Here is a 17,968-nt window from a genome sequence, read left to right on the forward strand (position 1 = left end):
CAGCATCAGGTCAGGAATAGTTGTTCCTAGACGCTTTTAGTGCTCACTCAGCATCGGAGCAGCACGTGGATCAGCTTCCCTCAGTCATCATTGGCAATTAGGATGCAGACTTAAAACAAACACAGCTTGCAGGTACAGAGATGTGATTTTATTCTCTGAAATCGAACTAGCCATGAAGAAATCTGACAGGACTGAGTAAGAGAAGCTTGTTGTGTCGTGCATGTGCATTTTGCATTTAGCTTTCAGATCCCGCTTTGAGCTCTTGTTTCCGTCAGTGCCTTGCAGTTGATTTCAACATGTTCCAGTGTCCGTCACAGGCGGAGCAGAGGGTAACAGCCCACTGCTGACCAGTTGCTCTTCTGGGACAGCTGCACTGGCCTGAAGTCCCTCACTGCTGCCAAAACACACACTCAGCTGGACACACAGGAATGTCTATCCACATTCGTCCTCACAGTGACTTCTCTGTGTGTTTCCATTGTTTTGATTGTGTGCGTGTGTGAGTGCAAGTCACTGAGTACATGCATGTGTGTCAGACAGACTCCTCCATTGACAACACCCACCTTTATCGCACCTCCTCGCTAGTCCGGTGGGGAGCGATGACTCAAGCTTAAATGAGTCTTTATTTTTCTCTCTGTCTATTTCTCACATTGACCCCAGCAGAGCAGGAGCACTTTGTCCCACTGAGTGTACCTTTCTGTGCATAAAGGCCATCAATAATGACTCAGGCCTCTACCAGCGCTATAATCGGCTATATGTGATTTTCAGAGAGGTGAGTAGGCTGCTTGTTGATCTGCTCAATGCGGAAGACTCGGAGGAATGTTTGGCCTTCACGATGTACTGTGTTTAATTTTTTGCCAATCTACTTAACAGTGAGGACATATAAACCTCCACTGAGAGGACTTTTTTTTAAACAAGTTAATGTCGGTTTTTATCTGTACTGTGGAACTGATGATTCTGGGGTTACTCTTGAAAACATTGTTAGGTTGAGGTGTAGTTTTAAGGTGAAATGAAGGGCAGAACTAAGCTTTACAGTCTAACCCTCAGGCCCGGAAGAGGGTTAAATCTAGGCTTAAGACTTTCTTTATTGTAATGCGTGTGTGTTGAATATTTTTAATATATTTGACTTTAATAACTTATTGCACAGACTATGGGAGGAACGTGTTTATGGTAGGCTCGGCCCCCCATAACATTATTAGGCTATGGGTCAAGGTTCGAGGTTAGTTGGGTTATTTTGGGGGGATTGTTTAAAGGTCCAGTGTGTTGGATTTATGGCATCAGCGGTGTGTTTGCAGATTGCAACCAACTGAACACCCCTCATTTCACCTTTCCTTACGATGGCTGCTAAAAACATGGAAGACCCTCTTTGGAGCCTGTGTTTTGTTTGTCCGCTCTGGGCTACTGTATAAAAAAGCATGGTGGAATGTGCTCACTCTGTAGATATAAAAGGCTGAAGCTTGATTTATGCTTCTGCATTGAATCTACATGTTTACCGGAGAAACTACAGCTGGCAAACGGCTCACTATTGCAAGCAACAGAGACACGCCAGTGCACGTATATAAATGCAAAAGCATCAGTTTCGAAGGTTACATTAATGAAACTTATGAACATTGTGTTCCACTTCTGCCCCAAAATCCTACAAACTGCACCTTTTAAAGTAGATTTAATGTAAGAAAAAAGGTTCATATTGGGGGTCATTTTTGTAGGGTGTTTCAAAGAAGATTTTCAGCGTCCCTGTGTTTGATCTTGGGGTGAGTTTTAGAATTTTAATTGGGGTGAGTACCCAGGACATCAAACTAAGGCCCAGGGTAAAGGGCAGGATGGATACTTTTGGGAGGCTGGGTTAAACTTGGGGGTTATTTCAGGCATCATTGTTGGAAACGTAGGATGGGACTGAATACATCTTCACTGTTTACAGAGACAGAAGATCAAAAATGCGTGCGTGCGTGTGTGGAGTCATCACATGACTCAGCAGTGTTTAACTCAATCCAGGCACGACTACACGACCACGCGCACGCACGCACGCGTTTTCTATCAGGTGTTTGTTCTTCTGACAACTCTCAGGACTCCCTCTCTCTCTCTCTCTTCCTCTCTCTCTCTCTCTCTTCCTCTCTCTCTCTCTCTCTCTCTCTCTCCAAATATGACTCTGTTTGTCCGCACAGTGAACCACAGCCTCTGACATGCCAGCTTACACTGCTGGATCCTACAAAGGGGAGAGAGAATTAAAGCAATGCAACTGGTCCGTTTCTTGTTTTAAGCCCCTCAGTATAACTTCATCCTAAATGTAGCTTAACTCAGACTGAGCGTGTTTGCGAGCACAGACCTTAAACAAAGAGCTCTGCCGGCGGTGTGTTGAGAGGGCTGGGTTTGCTCTCCAGACTGCAAACAGATTTTTAGACACCGACAGGAGCGGATCGGACACAGGGTAGCAGGCTTGGTAAGAAATTGTTTTATTCATTTTCAAATGCAGATTTTACGCAGCAGACACCAGGATTACCATGATCACGGATGGGGAGTAGAGTTAACTGTACAAGCCATCACGGGGGGGAGAGAGTCGTCAGCTCCCACAGCCTCAAATTAATAAGTTCATTGATTTTTAGATCATGAATATTAATGACTGAACCACACGAACTTTTTGGAGCTGCGTTTTCTCTCCAAATCCTTTCTTGCGCGCACAGAATAACAGCCGGGGGGTTATGTGTGATGGGTCTAGGTTTATGGCTGGCTGTATGGGCAGTTGTCCGAGGTTTTCCAGTGAAACGTCAGATGCAGCTCAGTGTTTGGTCACCGGTTATTTCCGAGCCTGTGATCCTCGCGGCGTCCTGACGTCAATTTATAAGGACCCAGCGGTGCCGGGCGGCAGGCAGATACCAGGGGCTGAAGGAGAGAAAGACAGAGGAGCCGGGCCATGTTGGTGTGATATTCCTCAGAAATTGCTGAGCGTTCTGGTAGGATTTTCTTCATTTGATGCTCCTTTGCTTTGTTTTCCTTAATCTCGTTTTTTTTCTCCAAGATCTCGTGTATGCTTCTAACCTGGCTTTCTGCCACTGGTATTTCATTTTCATCCTGTGGATTAATATGAAAATGTGTCGGGTTTATAAATTGGTACAACCCATTTTTAGTGTAAATTATGACTTAAATGAATGGTTTAAAATGTCGGGCTGTAAGATTTTGGGCTCTATGATGTAATAGCGAACCATTGCTTTGTCTGACAGCATAGCAGCATGAAGAGATACTAGAAGGCTTTTTTTCCTCCCCACTTTTGTGCTCCTTCGGTTAAATAGAGGATCGCTGTGTCCTGTTCACAGTAACCGCAGTGTCTCAGTGAAGAGGAGTGTGCTGTCTGACAGGTTGTGTGTCTCTGCCCAGCTGGTTTAACACAGCATATATTGAGCAGGATCAGTCTGTAGTCAAGCCATTTTTATTAATATGTATATGGCAAAAAAGAAAAAGAAAAATTTAAATCACCGCATTTCAAAATAAGTGCATCTGGGATGAATGAGTCCAGGTATTGTCTGTACCTGACAGGCTGATCTGATGAGGAGAAGCCCGTTGATAAAGCGGATGATGGGGATTCCTCTGCAACCATGTCCCCATGGCAACAGTTATGAAAACCAGTGCTCTGGTTTTCCATTTCCAACTATCACTAAATAGACTCACAGTAAACCTCTAATAGAGAGCACTTGAGTGTTCTCTGCACCTCTGCCAAGACACATATAGTCTGTTGCTCTGGTCAGCATCGGCCTTGGAGCAGTATAATAAGACACTAACACAGGGCTGCACAATTGATCAAGATGTAATCAAGAAGCAATTTTTCTAATAAAGAACAGCATGTACTGTAGTGCTGCAGAGATGACCTAGTCTACATATCTTGTTCTCCAGATGTAAGAAAGCATGTTTGTTTGGTGACTAGTGGCACTAGTGGACTAGTGATCGACCAATAATGGTTTTTTAAGGGCTGATAGCAATAATTAATCATTGAGGAAACTGATAACCCCTAATTGTAAATCATATAGCAATCGCAATATCTGTCGAAATAATCACTGTTGGATTTTTTGACCATATTGTAACAGTAGCTCTGTATCTCCCCAGTGACTGACCACTGCCAGACTTTAAGAGGGGGGGTCCCATTCCAGAGAGTGTATGCGTGTGTGCAGCTATGGGAAAGGACTACTACAAGACCCTGGGCATCCCCAAGGGCTCCAATGAGGAGGAGATCAAGAAGGCCTACCGCCGCATGGCGCTGCGCTTCCACCCTGACAAGAACAAGGATGCCAACGCTGAGGAGAAGTTCAAGGAGATCGCGGAGGCCTACGAGGTGCTCAGCGACCCCAAGAAGAGGGTCGTCTACGATCAGCTAGGAGAGGAAGGTGAGAAGTCTGGGTTTGATCCTATCTGTCTGTCTGTGTCTGTGAAGGATCATTGAGTGAAAGCGGACAGAGAGTGCAAGCGTTATGATGTATTAAGTTGTTATTGAAATAGCTCAGGAACAGACTCAGCTTCTAATATCACAGAGGGGGACTTTATTAGGCTTCAGCCACTGAAGTAATAACACCGTGTCTCTGCCATGTTTTTATGTTTGTGGTTATGTGCAGGAACTTGTGTGTGATTTCTATTGTTATTCTTAGTGTCAACAACACTTACCAGCTCTAATACCTTACAGTCATCCTCATCCGCTACGAGTATAGTGTGTGTGTGTGTGTGTGTGTGTGTGTGTGTGTGTGTGTGTGTGTTCACTGACAGACAGACTGCTAAAGATCATTACGTGGTTGAGATATGAATAGCAGCGACTCCTGTAGTTTTCATTGTGGGTGTTTTGTGCATGTGTCTCTGTTCAAATGGTGTGTGTATTTGTGTGAGTGTGATGAACGGAGTGACCTGGTATTTCATGAGTTGCTTCACCACCAGCGCTGTTAGAAGATCAGTGATGCTGTGGGATTTTTCCCGCCCACATGAGCTCCACTCTCCTCTGAACTGTTACCCACATGCAGTCTCTTCTGAACAGGGTCCTGTTTCTGCTATCTGAGTTTGTGTTAATGTGTGTTTTTCAGCTGGTGGGTGTTTGAGTGTGCATGTGCATCTGAGGTCTCACGTTCTTCTCTCCCTTTACTCTCTCAGGTTTGAAAACAGGAGGCAGCAGCTCTTCAGGCGCTCCTGGCGGCACAACGTACCACTACACCTTCCACGGAGACCCCCACGCCACCTTCGCCTCCTTCTTTGGCGGCTCTAACCCCTTTGACATGTTTTTTGGCTCCAACCGCAGCCACAACCGATCCAACGGTTTCTCCTTCCACAATGACCACGACACGGAGCAGGACATGGACATGGATGAGGATGACCCCTTCGCCCACTTCGGGAGGCAGTTTGGCTTTCCAGCGGGGGTGAACAACGGCTTCCCAGGGGAGGGCCGCAGGAGGAGGGGGGTGCCTTCAGAGCGCCTGTCAGCCGGGCGAAAGCACCAGGACCCTCCCGTAGTCCACGAGCTGAAGGTCTCCCTGGAGGAGATCTTCCACGGCTGCACCAAGCGCATGAAGATCACCCGCCGCAGACTGAATCCAGATGGGAGGAGCATGAGGACAGAGGACAAGATCCTCAACATTATCATCAAGAAGGGCTGGAAGGAGGGAACCAAGATCACCTTCCCAAAGGAAGGAGACGAGACCCCTGAGAACATTCCTGCTGACATAGCCTTTGTGCTTAAAGATAGAGGGCACGCCCACTTCAAGAGAGACGGTTCCAATATAATTTTTAACTGCAAGATCAGTCTAAAAGAGGTGCGTCCGTCCTTTTTCATGTTTTCTTTCTCTCATCTTTCTTGCTATTTTTTTTTTGTCTGTTCTGCATGTAGATGAGCAGATAATGCTACTGAGGTTGGGAGTTTGAATCCCATGAGAGCAAACCAGGCAGAAACTTAATTTATTCATGTAGCTGCAAAGCTTTGGATGAATATCCAAAAATGGCACATGTTTATCGGTCTTGTCACTCAACCTGGGCTGGATGAGGTGCAGAGGTGTGAGTGTAACTTAAGGATAGGATTATGTCCTCTGTGGGTGGCCATATAGAGCATATGGAGGAGTGAGTGTGTATATGTGTGTGTTGCTGGAGGGCAGGATCAGTGAACAGCAGACTCTGTCACTGCAGTGTGAGAGAAGCAGTAGGAATGTGTTGTCCTTGTGTGACCGGCGAGGAGCCCTCGTCCTCACTTGTTCTGCACTGCTGTCTGTTTTGCATAAACACACAAGCAACCAGGCACACATAAAACTACACACGGGCATAAAGATTGCATGCAAGTGTACACACTTATGCATCTTCAAGTGTATTTGCAAACACACTCAGAAAAAGACGGATTGTAGTGGAACAGTTGTGACAATCCAGGCTGCTATTACTGTGACTGGCAGGACATTTAATTAGCCGCTTCTACGAGGGCAACGAGTCCAGCACAGCTCTGCTCTCTGTCTGTGAATTGCACAAGCTTTAATGTTTCTAATAGCACTGCCACTCACTGGCCTGTAGTCCCCATGTTCAGTCTAATGGCATATTTTGTCAAAGAGTTGGGCATGTCAGGGAAGTTGTCTCTACTCCAATCAAGCCAATTTTGAGCAGTTTTCTTCTAAAAGCAGCACCGACTCTTATAATTCTCTTCAGAGGTGATTCACAAGGAATCAAGGATGTCTGCACACAACACAGCTATGAAGACAGCCTCATTAATGAGAGCGTATTAGAGCGGGTTAAGTTGCGTTAAGCAGGAGATGGTACTTGATCAAACCTGTACAATGATTAAGTTTACACTGCAGAACTCCCACAGCTAAGTGCTCTGCTCTAACAGCAGCCAGATAAGAGACTTAAGTCTGATGCAGCCAAAGACGGGATGGAGGAGAGGAGGGGAGATGGGGGGGTGGGGGGTATCTGGGGAATAGAGGGGAAGTGGGTCAGATGATTCAGTATCCAAAGCAAATAGAGCTCATATTCCACTGCTCATTTCTGCTTCCCTGAAGATGTGATGCTGCAGTGAAAACACAGCACGAGTTGCATGCTGCACACCAGACAACCAGCCACATGTAATATGGCGAACATCATACAATCCACCAGTAGATAATACACCACAAGATGATTGTTTTCCATTAGCAAAAAAGCTCTTCAAGGGTGTTATGCAAAAACAAAAAAGGTAGGTTATGTCTTAATGATATTTGGAAGTGCATTACTTAATATTTTGACTTCTGCATGATTCCCCTGATATTTGGTTGCTCAGTTTTGCATTAGTGCCACCAAGCACTCATTTGACCACGCCATAAACCACAGGGAGACACTGCTGGAGGCAATTTCCAGCCTTGCAATGCTCTCACTGTGACAGCAGTCAAAAGCAGTTAGAGAGTTCAGCACTGATTTCACACGTTAACTCCCCTGAAACTGACCTGTACCTGGACTCATAGTCTGGCTCTTTCTGACATTAATGAAGCCACTGCAGTGTGATGGTATCGTCTGTGGCAGCGCATTTCTAGCTGCTGTCACCACTGCACTCAGCTCAGCAGCTAACACACATCCAAACACACATAGGTGCTAACTGTAGCTGTTGGGCTCTAAAGGCAACGTGGACAGCTCTTTACAGCCTCACCTTTGATTTAATTTGGAAAGACAAATATCCTGTTTAACCACAATGGTGGAAGAATCGCTGTGGTTCAGTCCTGTCAGTTCAATTAAATGCAGCAATAGCAGCCAGAATTCAGGACAGGAATGTATTAAGGGTTTTGACTGACCTGACATCACACAGCTTTATGAGGACTGTTTGGGTTGTGAGGACATTAAACTGGTGGACATGATTGTTCAGTTATGCATGTCACAATGATGGATAACGTTAGCATAAGGCTCCACAGAGCATTCACACAACTAGCAAAATCAAAGTGTGTGCGTGTGTGTGTGTTTGTGTGTGTTTTAGAGCTATGTTGTCTGAGCTGAGGCTTATGCAATCAGTGGGCCCTCAGATCAGCAAGCAGTGTGTGTCGAGCGTCATGGCAACCTGTCTCTGTGTGTAAGATTTGTGTCGGTGAATGGAACTGTTCATAACAGGAGGATGAGCGCTAGTCTCCATCGCAGTCACAGGCTAAATCACCTCCTAATGTATGTAGGGGGTAAAAGTAGACTGATGTCATGGCTGGAAAACTGTCTGTCCTCTGGAGCAGCTGCTCCGCTTGACTGAACTTCAACTGTCCACACGTCCACCCCTGTTTGTTAAAAAAAAAAAAACAGCAGACGAGACAAGATAATCCTCCAGCAGTCTTAATACAACATTGGCCACTTAATGACATGGGCCGAGTGTTAGAGGCTAAGCACGTGCCTATGCAGGCAAAATCACTATTACATCATGATGGCCCAGTCGCCTTGAGATGATTGGTGCTAAGAGTTGGAGAGGAGAGGAGAACTTGGACTACTAGAACTCTTTATTAAAAGGGTTGCCTTGAGTAGCATGTTTTTTAATAATATATCAGACATTGATATCCGTATCCATTTTGCAAAGGTGATCAATGCCTGACTTTTTCATCGAGTACCACCAACAGGTGAAAACGTTCACTTATCCTGTGAAATAGTAAACAGTCATGGTTCTCAAACAACATAATGACTCCTGTGATCCACTAACTTTTCCACCTCAAGTTACACGTGTCATTCTGAGTGAAATGTCTCAAGAGGTATTGGGTGGATTGGTAAGAAATTCGTAACACACATTCATGTTTCCCTAAGGATGAATAGCAACAACATAGCTCCTCATCCTGTGGCATCATCAGGTCAAAAAGACCTAATTAGCCAATGATAGCTAATTAATAGATTATGGCAAATGATAGCATGTAAATATGGTAAATTGTGACGGGTAACAATTTATTTATACCTGTTAAACATTAGCATGGTGGAGTTGTCACTGTAAGGAATGTTTGCATGGTGACATTAGCATTTAGCGCAAAGCACCACTGTGCCTACGTACAGTCTTAGAGAGCCACTACCATAACTGAGGTGTCTTTAGAGACCAGCTGGGTGTCCCAAAAACTCAAATGGCAACAAAATGTGACCATTGAAAAGCTGTGCATGATGAAGTCAAGGTAGTATATCAAGGTTATATAAAAGTACTTTTAGGGTCATTTTTGACTTTATTAGTGGGAATAACATATAACAAAGGCCATCATCAGCCAGACTAGGAAACACGGACATCATAACCACATGTTCCAACTCGTTTGGCAACTATCACCCCTTAAAATACCTTCTTTAAACGTCATTTTTAAACCTCTGTAATTTCCAAGTTCTCGTTATATATTTCTGCTTTTCTTACTTTCTTGACCTAGACCCCCTTTAATCCTAGTGAATCATAGGTTCTATCCGTCTTCCTTTATCCACACCTCCATGTATTTATTCACTGACCTTATTTTGTGTTGTATATCATTTTGTTACAGCTGCTTATAAATGCATTATATAAGAAAAGTTTTTTTTTATTCATCAGGATGTTCATTCACAGAGTTGTGGATTTAAATAGTTCTTTTTATTCAGCGCAAATCTGGCGAGTGATGCTCACTGGAAAGCCTGTGAAGTCGTGATAACCACAGGTCTCCGTGTTTAGTTTGGCACTCGCTACGCTCTGACTGGATTCATCAGGCATTGTGATAAGGAGGTGCGGGTGTGTGTGTGTGTGTGTGTGTGTGTGTGTGTGTGTGTGTGTATGGGGGGGAAGTTTGTGTATGTGTTCTTTCTCCTCGTCCTGCCAGCCCATCTGACAAGCCCTCCAAGTATTTACGAGCTCAGCCGATTCCTGCCTCACTTCATTAGCCCCCGCTATGAGATCGTTGCTAAAATTAGTCCCCTGTGCAATGTGTAGCCCCTCCAACACTGACACACACACAACCCTTCAACCCACACTCACACACACATACACACCCACACACAAAGACTGGGAGACTTTTCCACTGCCAAGTCATGTTCTCCTAATGTTCCTGATCCAAGTGCTGTTCAGTAGACCCCACAGTGCTGGAGTCGATACGAAAATGATTTGCCAGGAAGGCCACCCTGTCTCACACACACATGATGAACACACACAGAAAGCATGTGGAAGTTTGACTTCATACTGAGGGAAGACAAAGTTAAGTTTTTAGTTCATGGGAACATGAAGTCATGGGGATATTAATGGCTTTGGCATTTACTTCCTACTAAAGATATTAACCCTTTCAATCATCTCTTCCTTTCTCTTCCAGGCATTGTGTGGCTGCACAGTTAGCATACCCACGCTGGAAAACCGCATCATATCGCTCCCCTGTCATGATATCATCAAGCCAGGGACGGTGAAGCGACTCAGAGGGGAAGGCCTGCCTTTCCCCAAGAACCCGTCACAGCGCGGTGACCTCATCGTGGAGTTTTCTGTCCGTTTTCCCGACAGGATCCCCCCTCAGTCCAGAGAGATCATCAGACAACACCTCCCCCAGTCGTAGGAATACTCACTGTCAACCTCTTCACTACCACACACTCCAGACTCAATGGCCCAAACCCCGAAAAACCAACCCTTATTGGTCTTTTATCTTATATTTTGACCCTCATTGTAGTTCCCCTTCCCACTTCCAGTCCCCATCATGTCCTGTGTGACAGCACGCTGATCTGGGTAGGGACTTTCTGGTGGGAGGATGAGGGAAGAATTCCGAGATGAATGGCAGAATCAGGATGTAATTATTTGTTCTGTCTTTTGGCCCAAGCACACACACACACAAGCGTCCGAAGCAGTGGAGCGGTGCTCAGCACAATCGTGGCTTTTACAGGATCGTCTTTTCTTAACTCTGTTTTTTACGGATTTATCAGTGGTTTTATATGCTGTCCAACTCTCTGATCCTTTTTGTGATAGAATGAAGTGTGAGATATTTTTTAAAAGACACATTTTTTCCAGGATTTTCTTTTCCAAAGGAAGTTTCAAATAGAATTATTTATTTATACTTTGGGTGTACCAGCAGCTTCCGTGTGTTCAGTGCGAAACCCAGTTTTAACACAACTCCCTCCCTGCCACCTGCTTTACTCCTGCTTTCAGTCTGATGAAGCATTGTGCTTGAAGTCTGTAGGCCTTTTACTGTTTAGTAAGATCTGTATCCCCATGATCAGTTGTAGTTTGATGCGTGCGCACTTAAAGGCTCGCATTACTTTAAATAATATCTTAGCTGCATTGGAAAATTTGGGAATGACAATCACAGACTGTAACAGCAGTGTAAGCTTGGATAATACAGTCTGCACATAATATGGGTGCTTTCCCTTCTGAGCTGTGTGGCTCCTCTGAACTCAGTAGCCTGGCTCACTATCTGAGGGACATTTAGGTGCCTTAGTCCAGGGTCATACCACATATGTGAACACACACACACACACATACAGGTCACACTGTAATATATATACAACCAGGCATGTTAAGTGCACAACAGACAATGCCCTATGCTGTGTTAGACATTACCATTCTCCCAGTGGTGGTGATCTTGGAAAACCAGTAAGCAATGTTAAGTCAATCACCATATAGTACTGTATGAACACAAGGAGATTTTTAGGTAAAGATTTGATACAAGACTGATGAATTTTGCAAATGTATCCCTGTAAAGTGCCGTACAAGGACGGGTTGGATTTCCCAGTTAACCTGACGTCCATAGTGAAAAGTGGAGATTTCTCTGGGAAACCCAGCTTTGTTGTTTATATTCTGCTTTCTCTTGTGCCATTTGAAGGCAGTGTCTCGGTGCTACTGTGAGCAGTGCCAAAAACAGACCCCCTCGGGCTCTACTCTTTGGCTTCATGAAGTTTGTGATTTGATAACTGCTTCTGTCATCTGTAACATCTGTACATTGAACTTAACATCTGTTTTTTCAGTAGAAAACCCTGTTTAGGAAACAGGATTTGTAACATTGCAGCAGCTGTTCTCTGTGTCAGCTGCAGGGGGCTCTGAAAGCTCTCTTCAGCTCTTCCTACTGTAGTTTAAAGCAATGATAAGATGTATGTGTGAGTATGGTTTATGCAGACAGCACTGGTAGGTCGTAGATACCATGTGAATGGGAAAATGTTTGAATGCGAATGTCGATAAATGCACTTTTATGTCATAAAAGGTTCTGACAAAACTTTAAGGTGACGGGGGAGACGTGAATGAGTGGTCTGAGTGTGTGAGCGTCCTGCCTCTCAGAGCCTCCGGGGACGCTGGACTGGACACGTGCTGCTGCTGCTGAGCGACTCTCACTGCTTCTGTGCATCTGACAATATTTATGATCTTTTCAAAGTGACAACAAATAAACCAAATGTGTGAAGTTCACAGTTTGTGTCATCTGAGTTTCTCTTTCAAGAATTATCAGCTTCCTGAGTGCAGTGATGGAGTGTAACTCAGTGCACGAACTGTTCTTATGTGCAATTTTGAGGTACCGCAATCAACGGTCTAAGAGTAACTAATATTCTGAGTAGCGTTTGAAAAGAATACTTTGCACCTTTACTTCAGTATCATTTTATTACCAGTAGTTTTACTTGTAATTGAGCTATATTTCAGAAATGTAACTTTAGTCATATTTGCACTGGTAAACAGCAGTTAAAACTAGCTCCACCTCAACCAGTAAATGCTGCTTACACATGGATGAATCAGTATTAAATCTAATAATAATGTGATGTAGGATAATGTATCAGTCACTGGGGACATTACTGTGATACTTAAAATACATTTTTCTGATAATACATTCACAAAAGTACAATTTTAAGTGTTTTGACTTTAAGTTCCGATGGAGTGCTTTTAACATTGTTGTATTGGCACTATTGACTTTGAGTACTTCTGCACCTCTGCTCAGTCCCTCTTGGTACAGAAATAAGTAGCTTAGATGTTGAAAAATAAGGATTCATGACATGTATATAATGATATGAATCAGGTTTCTCATATTTAATGTAAACATCAGATCCTGAGAAAGGCCAGTAAGACTGAGATACTAATGTGCATGTAAACAAAACTATCAGTCATTAAGAAGCAGTAAAAGGAGGTAAGAAATATTTTTTGGAATCCTGTTTGATCAAACTGCAGTTATATATGTTTATCTGTGTGCTACCTTCAGTGAGTATAGTGGAGTTTGGACACTTTCCATCAGTTTGAGTTACAGATAAACAAACGAAGGCAGACTTTGACCTCAGCCTGTTAAAATCCAAACTGACCCTCAGCTCATCACATGTCCATCTACTAGAGCGATCCCGGGTAAGAAAAATAAAGAGACTAACAGATAAATAGACTTTAATTCACTTTATGTTTAATCTTTGTAACATTTTTGGCTGTGTTAGAGCATTAGTCAATTACACCATCTGTCATGCAGCTGGGCTGTCAGGGCAGGTGATCTGTGTTAAGAGATCATGTGAAATGTGTATCACATGGTAAGGATACAGCAGACAGTTAGTGAAGACTCTGGGATGTTCTGCAGTAATGCCGCACTGTGACTAATCCCATATACCTTAATCAGCTATTTGTGGTAATAAGGCTGAGTTCACAGAGGGTTTATAGTTCCAAGGAAACACTTTTTAGCTCAGAGTGAAAACACATAAGAAAAAGCAGGTCACCGATATTTTTGTTGCTTTGTAGGCAGAAAATGTATCTACATGTATGAGGGTGACTGCTTTGTGAAAGGCCTTTGCACATGTAGAGTAAATACACACACACAACCCCTGCTGTTAATGAATTCAGATGTGAGTGTGAATCAGTAACATGCTATTAGGACTTAGTCATGATGACAGCGTCCATTTCCATAAGAGTCTACATGTGAACACCTCACACACTTCTCTGTCTGTTCTCCGTCAGGTCCTCAGAGGTGAAACATGAGCACCTTCGTGACTCTCTCCACAGGGCGGAGGATGCCCTTGGTCGGGCTCGGCACATGGAAGAGCGCCCCGGGACAGGTGGAACCACAAACTCTAACACTACCAACCACATTTAAGGAAATTATAAAAGAAGTAGTGTTGGACTGTCTGTGTCTATATGTTCTCAGGTGAAGCAGGCAGTGCTGGCAGCTTTAGACTGTGGGTACAGACACATTGATTGTGCTGCTGCATACAGCAATGAGCGGGAGGTGGGAGAGGCTCTGGCTGTCAGGCTCGGTCCAGGGAAGGTGAGAAACTCTGATTAAGTTTGAATTAGACATGACTTTGAAAACAGCAGTTGACCAATCTCAGTTCAGGATCCACTTAACTTTTCATCAGTAGATGGAGTTTGCAGAGTCGTCACAGAACTGCAGACTGTCCTTTATTTGGAGCATTTTTAAGACTTCTTGTCAATGTTGGATTAAAGTTCCAATTCAGTACCTGATGCTCTTTTTGATGTAGCTCCTATCTTTTTTTTTCTTTCTATGTGATGTATTTTAACGTGTCCTGTTTTGAATGTGATACGTTGTGTTATTTAATGTACCCTTTTTTGCACGTTCAAGCAAAGACAAATTTCTGCATTTTTGCCCACAGAAGGTAGACAAAATATTCTTTTCCTTTCTAAAGTTGAGCTCGACAGCTCAATTTAAACATTGAAAACAGCAGTTTACAAAACAAGATCCACTGACTTCCTTGTCAATTCTCAGAATAATGAAAAATTTTAGCATTTGCAGTTACATGACAGCCGAGTAAACTTTCTTTTTGCTGATGAAAAATATGTTTGGTAGTGCTTTTATACTAAGGTCCATGCAATAATCGCAATTAATAGATAATAAGGTCCTTATAAGCTGCTTATTAACATTAATAAGACCATTAATGTTAATAATGGCATCATAAACACATCATAAATACTTTGTTATGCATTTATTAGCACTTATTAAACATCAAATATGCAAGAAAAATGCCATAAGGCTAATAAATTCTTTATTTTGCACAGAATTCTATGAAGTGTTAAAAAAGTGTCTTACAGGGGCTCATAAATGTCTTATAACAGAACAATAAACTGTTTAGTATGCTGTCAATACTTAGTAATGTTAATAAGAATCTTAGCTAGCAGGACATATAAGGGTCTTATTACTTATTAACTGAACCATATTACAAGCACTTTAATATAAAGTGTTATGTTTTATGGCTAAAAGCACCAGAACAAGCAAATAAGTGGACCTTGAGTTAAACAATAAAATTATCCACTTTATTTACAAAGCTTAATGCTACTTGTCAGTTTGCTACTGACTATGACTTGTCAGTAACAAGTCTACTGACATGAGCTTTGATTCAGCACTCACAATGGAGTCAGACAGAGTAAGCAGAGAGCCCTGTGGGTGTAGGGGTTAAACCACTGACCATGAACTGCAGCGTCTGCAGTTTAAGGTCATTTCCTGGTCAGTGGTCCATTCTTGGTTTGGAAACTAGAGAAATATTAATGTTGGTTGAGCAAGATTGGACCTGTGGTTTAGTATACATTGTGGGTAAAGATGGCCACAGTCTAGTTGCTGAAACATTTTGATTATACACCTGATTGCTCTGACTGAAGTATTTTAACTGCCATGTATTTCCCTGAATTGAATGGCTAAAGGTTTGTATACACATTGTCCTTTTCCTTCCAGGCTCTACGTCGTGAGGACGTGTTTATAACATCCAAACTGTGGAACACCAAACACGACCCAGAGGATGTTGAGGAGGCGTGCAGGACCACTCTGGCCCACCTGGGTCTCTCCTATTTGGACCTCTACCTTATGCACTGGCCCATGGCGTTCCAGTGAGTATCTGCAGCCAATAAACCGATTTGTCCCTCTGTGGTTGTCAATATGTGGATCAATGTGAGATTATTATGACATTAGGTGACGCTGCCTCTGTGTGTGTGTGTGTGTGTGTGTGTGTGTGTGTGTGTGTGTGTGTGTGTGTGTGTGTGTGTGTGTGTTTCAGGCGTGGGAAGGAGCTGATGCCTCGACGGGAGGATGGGAGTATTTGTTACTCTGACACACACTACAGAGACACTTGGGCAGCCATGGAGAGCCTGGTGGACAAAGGTCTGGTCAAAGCTATAGGACTGTCCAACTTCAACGCCAGGCAGACTGATGACATTATTAGCATGGCCAGACACCCACCTGTGGTGAACCAGGTACAATGTGGCCAAATAAATACATTTAATGAGGTTTTATTGACAATTGTGATTCAGTGTGTGTGTCTCATTGTCCCACAGGTGGAATGCCATCCGTATTTGTCTCAAGCAGGTCTCCTGTCTCATTGTCGGTCAGTGTAATTTGCAGATCAATTTCTTTGTCGTCAATTCCACTGAATATTGTTCCCATTGTGTCAGTGACGGTACCTCTGCCTCAGGTCAGTGGCCGTTTGTGTGACAGCCTACAGTCCTCTGGGTAGCGGGGACAGACCCTGGGCCTCTCCTGGTGAACCAAGTGTGCTGCAGGATCCTCGACTTGAAGCTGTAGCCCAGAGGTACCACAAAACACCTGCCCAAGTCATACTCAGGTAAGACACTCAGCATCCCTCAACTACAAAGTAACTTGTGAGCTCAGGTGTACAGTTCAGCGCCAAACAGCTGCTTAAGTTTTTGGTGTCCTCTTGGCAGGTGGCACGTGCAGAGGGGCGTCGTGTGCATCCCTAAAAGTGTGACGCCCTCCAGGATCCAGCAGAACCTGCAGGTGTTTGACTTTTCCCTGTCAGAAGAGGACATGAAGCTGATCGAATCCTTCAACTGCAACGAGCGCTTCATCGTTCCATCAGTCGAGGTGAGTCACTGATCTCATGACACCTCAGAGGACGTCCCACCAAAGTAGAGCCCATATCATGCCAGTGAGTTATGTTTATATATGTACAGCAGCCATCTCAGTCCAAAATTAACTTTAAGCTGCTAAAGACTCACTGGTGACACCATATGGCTGAGACATCAGCCGGTTTTAGATCTCCATAAATCTCCAATACGCAGGGTATTCTCTTTCTTTCTTAGAGAGCTGGACTGTATGAATCTGAATCTTCCTGACTCTTGTGGTCTTCTACGTAAACAAACCCTCATTTGGTTAAAATGTGAATATAAATAATTAATTGTCATTTCATTTTTCACAGAGGGATGGCAAGAGAGTGTGGAGAGATGCAGAACATCCTCATTTTCCCTTCCATGATCCTTACTGAGTCTACACACAGGGGATATCGTGTCTTAAGGATGATTGTCACATGCTGTATACTGCAGAAACCAAATTTTTACACTGAATTTAATCATTCCTCTTTGGGATGGATGGAATTTAAATTAGTAATATTCAAGTGACTAAATTTGCCAGGAAAATGGATTAGAACATGTTTTTTCTAGGCACCTCTTTACTGATTCAGTAAAAAAATAAAACATTTTCAGACGCTACCATCGTCCATTGCCTTCACTTTTCTTTCACTGCCAGAGTGACACTGTGTGGATGGTAACAGAACTGCCCGTCTGCCAAATGTCACAAGCTTTGATCACATGGTGCCTGCATGTCTGGCAGCATGAAGACATCATCATCACTGAGTCACTGCAGCAGCTCTCACAGCCTAAATTCAGCAATTCATTCTGCCCTACGTTGAAAAGGTCTTAAAAGGATAATTCCATTCATAAATAGTGAAAAGTCAAGCCAAAGCTTCAAGGTTTCTTGTCTGTCTCTACTTAAAAACTTCCATGACAAGCACTCATAGAGCATTGCTTTATGTCCGCAACATTATATATTCTCATACATTCCCTATTAAATGTTAATTTTCTTTAAATCTAAAATGCACTTACTGTTGTCAATAAAAATTGATTCTGAATGTTTGAACAGGTTAAAAAAAAAAATCACTTTTCGCTGTATCGATGCACCTGTACTAGCTGCGTTTAGTAAATTAAAATATATGCTGGTTAACTTAACAGTGCAGTGTTTTACTGATCCTTCAATAAAAATCTAATTTTCTACCCTCAATATTGTGTCAATTTTTCCCTGTGGTATTGAACATGGTATCAGACATCAATGTTTATATGTATAAAGTTTGAAATGACACTTACCATAGGAGGATATGTACATTAAGATTT

At 43.2% G+C, this 17,968-nt stretch overlaps 2 protein-coding genes across 2 annotated transcripts; both read left to right on the top strand.

The window, feature by feature from the left end:
• Positions 1–2,279: 2,279 nt before the first annotated feature.
• Positions 2,280–12,258, top strand: dnajb5 (DnaJ heat shock protein family (Hsp40) member B5). The gene is made up of 4 exons (XM_073465961.1): positions 2,280–2,434; positions 4,090–4,367; positions 5,116–5,771; positions 10,224–12,258. Exons 2-4 carry the CDS (start codon positions 4,157–4,159, stop codon positions 10,455–10,457), a joined length of 1,101 nt encoding a protein of 366 aa, XP_073322062.1. The 5' UTR covers positions 2,280–2,434; positions 4,090–4,156; the 3' UTR covers positions 10,458–12,258.
• An 873-nt stretch (positions 12,259–13,131) lies between these two features.
• On the top strand, positions 13,132–17,858 carry akr1a1a (aldo-keto reductase family 1, member A1a (aldehyde reductase)). The gene is made up of 9 exons (XM_073465962.1): positions 13,132–13,204; positions 13,799–13,896; positions 13,986–14,105; positions 15,525–15,676; positions 15,844–16,039; positions 16,121–16,170; positions 16,258–16,407; positions 16,508–16,667; positions 17,002–17,858. The coding sequence occupies exons 2-9, from the start codon at positions 13,816–13,818 to the stop codon at positions 17,065–17,067; spliced, it is 975 nt and encodes a 324-aa protein (XP_073322063.1). The 5' UTR covers positions 13,132–13,204; positions 13,799–13,815; the 3' UTR covers positions 17,068–17,858.
• Positions 17,859–17,968: the final 110 nt, after the last annotated feature.

This window comes from Pagrus major, chromosome 5 (genome assembly GCF_040436345.1).
Source record: "Pagrus major chromosome 5, Pma_NU_1.0".
Taxonomy (NCBI): domain Eukaryota; kingdom Metazoa; phylum Chordata; class Actinopteri; order Spariformes; family Sparidae; genus Pagrus; species Pagrus major.

Excerpts from the sequence above, each read along its gene's own strand:
- akr1a1a (XM_073465962.1), top strand. The coding sequence starts at position 13,816 with ATGAGCACCTTCGTGACTCTCTCCACAGGGCGGAGGATGCCCTTGGTC. Across the intron at positions 13,897-13,985 it reads GGAAGAGCGCCCCGGGACAG|GTGAAGCAGGCAGTGCTGGC; the intron begins GTGGAACCACAA and ends ATATGTTCTCAG. Across the intron at positions 16,668-17,001 it reads TCATCGTTCCATCAGTCGAG|AGGGATGGCAAGAGAGTGTG; the intron begins GTGAGTCACTGA and ends CATTTTTCACAG.
- dnajb5 (XM_073465961.1), top strand. The coding sequence starts at position 4,157 with ATGGGAAAGGACTACTACAAGACCCTGGGCATCCCCAAGGGCTCCAAT. Across the intron at positions 4,368-5,115 it reads CGATCAGCTAGGAGAGGAAG|GTTTGAAAACAGGAGGCAGC; the intron begins GTGAGAAGTCTG and ends TTACTCTCTCAG. Across the intron at positions 5,772-10,223 it reads GCAAGATCAGTCTAAAAGAG|GCATTGTGTGGCTGCACAGT; the intron begins GTGCGTCCGTCC and ends TTTCTCTTCCAG.